At 30.8% G+C, this 4,894-nt stretch overlaps 1 protein-coding gene across 1 annotated transcript in view; it reads left to right on the forward strand.

Annotated features, from left to right (window-relative positions):
• The window catches only part of rasal1 (RAS protein activator like 1), a 25,089-nt gene that overhangs the window by 2,808 nt on the left and 17,387 nt on the right, over nt 1-4,894 (forward strand). The window contains exons 3-4 of the mRNA XM_016491171.1: nt 1,892-2,005; nt 4,476-4,537. Coding sequence (XP_016346657.1) covers nt 1,892-2,005; nt 4,476-4,537 — 176 coding nt within the window. The remainder of the gene's footprint in view (nt 1-1,891; nt 2,006-4,475; nt 4,538-4,894) is intronic.

The raw sequence follows: 4,894 nt of genomic DNA on the forward strand, positions 1-4,894 counted from the left end.
GAACACAATTCTGAATTCTGAAATAGATCAAGTCCAACCTGATCTCATGAAAGTGTGTATAAATAGTACGCCAAATAAAAACGAAAACTCATGGTATTGATATGCAAAAATGGACTTTGGCGTGTATATGCTACACGATGGGTAGGTTTAGGGTTGTGGGGTAGATGCGTATCATATGCACGCGAAAACTGCGTATTATATGCACGCCAAAGTCCATTTTTGCGTATCAATACCACAAGTTTTCGTTTTTATTTGGCGTACTATTTATACACATTTTCATGAGACCGGGCTCTCAAATCTAACAAAATGTTCCTTCAAATGTAAAAAAAAAAAATTGTAAATAAAGTAAATAATATTTTTGTATAATTCCGAAATAGATACAAATCTGACTAAACTTTCAATAAAAAAAGAAAAAAAAAATGTTTTTAAATAAAGTAAATAATATTTTAATAATTCTGAAATAGATAAAATCTAACAAAACTTTCCTTAAAAAGAAAAATGTTTTTTTTTTAAGGTAAATAGTATTAATAGCTGACAAAACTTTCCTTTAAAAAGAGAAAAAAAGTTTTTTTATTAAGTAAATAATATATATAAAATTTGTAATTTTGAAATAGATCAAATCGGACAAAACTATCCTTAAAATTTTTTTTTTTAATTTAAGTAAAGTAATACTTTTTTTGTAATTGTGAAATAGGTACAATCTGACAAAACGTTCCTTTATTTAAATAAAGTAAATATTTTTTTTTGTAATTGTGAAATAGCTTAAATCGCACAAAACTTTAAAATAAAGTAAAATTGTTTTTTAAAATAAAGTATTTTTTTTGTTGTAATTGTGAAATAGTTCAAATCGAACAAAACTTTCAAATAAAGTAAAAATGTTTTTTTTTAATAAAGTAATTTTTTTTTTTTATAAATCTGAAAAAGCAACAAGTGTTCCTCACTGATTGAAAGGCGCATAAAATGGCTAAATCAGGGGTTATATTAAATCTAGTGATGTCAGCAGGTTTGTGTGAGCTGATAGTGCTAACAAATTAAATATAAAAGCTCACTAATGTGGCTTCAAGTATCTTGAAGCCACATTAATCAGTTTAGTTATATTTTGGGCAGAAAATTGCCTCTAGAAGTGAACTAAATCTGGCAACACATTTGGTGATGGCCTCGATTGTAAAACTGATTTGTAATTATGTTTCTGTAATTCTAAAGATGCAAAAAGTTATATTTTACAGTTAGTTTGTAGTCAGTTAGTCCAAATAAAAAAAAATAGATGTAGACGTAAGGTTTGTCGTCATTTATATGGCTATATGTGCTATATGTTCACGAAAGCACACACAAGCAGGTCATTTATTGCATTTGTTCATGTTTTGAAAGATCAATTAATCATCCTGATTAATCATTGATTTATTGATTGCATGCATGATGATTAATTGGCTTGATCAGTAAGTGGTGTTGTATTGGTTATTGATTGTTTGACACTGATGCTGTGATGATGCACTTTACAACATCAGCTGGTTACCATGGAGAACAACTAACTAATCACAACCCCCTCCCCAGAAATGATGTGTGTGTGAAAGAGTCAGTGCATTGCGTGTCGTGTTGCTTTCAGATGCTGTATTGTGATAGTTGATAGATGAACAGCACACCTGGTGTGGTGCATATTTAAAAAGCGTTGTGTCTTTTGAAATGGAAATGATCAGGCCTCCCTTTGAGAAATTGGGTGAATTGATTGATTGTTTTCCATCCTCGTCACTTATGGCCCTTTAAATTGTTCTCTGTATCTAGGCAGATTCTAATTCAGGCTCGAATGCAGGTATTAAATGTACGCAAATTGGCTCCGTGCCGCATGAAGCACAGGAAAGTGTTCAGTAAAACATCTTTTCTGTGTCCCGTCCAGAACCGCCACCGTCTGGAGAAACCTGAATCCGTTCTGGGGCGAGGAATACACCCTTCATCTGCCGATGGGCTTCCATACGCTCACCTTTTACGTCATGGATGAAGACACGATTGGGTAACAAGCGTGATTCGTGATAAACGCGTTTGTGAAGCATCTCAGTCCAGAAGAGATGAATGCATGAGTAAACCAACAGCAGTGGAACACATTTAGCTTCTAAAAACGTTGTGGGAACGTTGTCTTCAAATAAATGTTTCATTACAACGTTCTACTATCTTTATTGTTTTCTAGTCACGATTAGAACGTTATTTAAAGGTTACAAAAACGTATCTACTAACTTTATTTTCACCAAAAAAAAAAAACGTTATTTAAGCATTTATTTTTAATAGTCTAAGAACGCTAAAATGTCCAGTTTTCTTGTCACAATTATAACGTTATTTAAATGTTACAAAAACGTTTCTTAAACGTGTTACTCATTTTATTTTTACCTCGAAATATAACATTATTTCAGTGTTTATTTTTAATATTCTAAGAACGCTAAACTTTCCCGTTTTCACCCAAAATATAATGTTATTTGAACATTTATTTTTAATATTTGAAAACGCTAAAATGTCCAGTTTTCTTGTTGCAATTATAACGTTATTTAAAGGTTAAAACATTTCTTAAATGTTCTACTAACTTTATTTTCACCCAAAATATTACATTATTTGAATGTTTATTTTTAATATTCTAAGAATGTCAAATTTTCTTTTCTTGGTGTGATTAGAACGTTAGTTAAGGATTACAAACACGTTCGCTTACACTTTATTTTAAGGTGTCCTTGTTACAGTGTAATCATACATTTAAGTACTGAGTAATATTAATTAACTACTTACTATAGGGTTAGGATTAGGGTTACTTGCATGTAATTATGCATAATTAATTGTTATTATAATAGTAAGTACATGGGTCAAAGACGAAAAAGGGATTGAGCATAAAAACAATACTGCTTTAAATTGTTGTTTTTCCAAAAAAAAAAATTTGAATTCAAACGTTTTCTGTTTAATGTGATTGTATTTTTGTTTTTGTTTTTCTGAGCAAAAAATAAATATCATACATTTTTCCCTGATTTACAGAAGACACCCACTAAAATGTCATTCAGTGTAACAATCTTGTCAGGCATATTTACAACAAAAATCAATTTATGACATATTAAAAAACTTATTACTTTTACCCCAAATGCTAATTAGTTGTTATTTTACATTTTTTTAATTTGCTACTATCCTAGGTTTTGCCCATTTGTCAGTAAGAATTTTTTACTCATTTAAAACCCAATCAAATTTAATATGCTCACTTATTCTTTTATATATTTTAATATGTACAGGTCAGAATAAGCATGTTGTTTGAATTTTTACATAACTATACGTGCTACACTGAATGACAAAAACGTATTTGAAACCTTAAATGTAGATGTAACGTGTAACAAGGACACCTTAAAATAAAGTGTTACCAAACTTTCTTTGGTACAACATTGTACTAACTTTATTTGCACCCAAAATGTAACATTATTTGAACATTTATTTTTAGTATTCTAAGAATGGTAAAATGTCCAGTTTCTTGTCATGATTAGAACGTTATTTAAAGGTTACAAAAATGTTTCTTAAACGTTCCACTAATTAATTTCATTTTCACCCAAAATATGATGTTACTTGAGCATTTATTTTTTAATATTCTAATAACGTTAAAATTTCTAGGTTTGTTGTTGTGATTATAGCGTTATTTAAAGATTACTAAAATGTTTCTTAAACGTTCTATTAATTTTATTTTAACCCAAAATGTAACATTTTTTGAATGTTTATTTTTAATATTCTATGAACATGACTAGAATGTTATTTAAAGGTTACAAAACTGTTGTTTAGAATGTTCATCGAGTACAAACAACATCATAAGGACATTTTGAGAATGTTGTTGTAAAAACGTTTTCTGAGAACGTATATCATATTTGAATATGGTTATAAGAATGTTTTGTTAGCGCTGGTTCCCGTTAGCCGCTAGTCTTCTGCTGGTGTTTGTGTTGTAGAGACTCACGTCATGTGATGAACTCATGCGGTGTTTGTAAATGAAGACATTCACATTCACGCAGCAGAACATTTGCTCACACAAACACGCAGATGGTGTGATGACCACGTCTTTGATGTTGTTTAGAATGTTCATCGAGCACAAACAACATCATAAGGACATTTTGAGAATGTTGTTGTAAAAACGTTTTCTGAGAGCATATATCATATTTGAATATGGTTATAAGAATGTTTTGTTAGCGCTGGCTCCTGTTAGCCGCTAGTCTTCTGCTGGTGTTTGTGTTGTAGAGACTCACGTCATGTGATGAACTCATGCGGTGTTTGTAAATGAAGACATTCACATTCACGCAGCAGAACATTTGCTCACACAAACACGCAGATGGTGTGATGACCACGTCTTTGATTCGATATCTGTTTATCTGTGTTTCATAATGTCTGTAATTGTAGAGTTGATGATGATCATGCTGGTGGTTTAATATGGAAATCTTCTGAACATTAACAAGCATCTCATATCGTTTCTCATGCCGCAGTCATGATGATGTGATTGGTAAAATCTCCCTGAGTAAAGACGTGATCGCTGCTCAACACAAAGGTAAGCGTGTGATTATTAAAGATGAAGATGAATGCAGAAATTCAAGTCTGAGCATCACTTTGGTTATTTCTGACCGCAGAGATTAACTTTACGGTGCTATGAGACATAAATCTGTTTTGTGTTTATGTTTTCTTGCTCATCATGTTTTTTATTATAAATTTTTAATATTGGAATTTTCTACAAAGAATAACAAGTGTGCAGAAAACAGTCCCATTCGGCACAAATTAATATTGTGCAGGATCATTTCCCCAATTAACAAAACCCAAACTCATTAGGCTACATACAATAAAGCCTGGCAATAAAGAAAAATCAGAACAAAGTAATACTTAAACACAAATAGATAATTAAAAAAAAAAT

This window comes from Sinocyclocheilus anshuiensis, unplaced genomic scaffold (assembly GCF_001515605.1).
Source record: "Sinocyclocheilus anshuiensis isolate Anshui unplaced genomic scaffold, SAMN03320099.WGS_v1.1 scaffold614, whole genome shotgun sequence".
Classification (NCBI taxonomy): Eukaryota; Metazoa; Chordata; class Actinopteri; order Cypriniformes; family Cyprinidae; genus Sinocyclocheilus; species Sinocyclocheilus anshuiensis.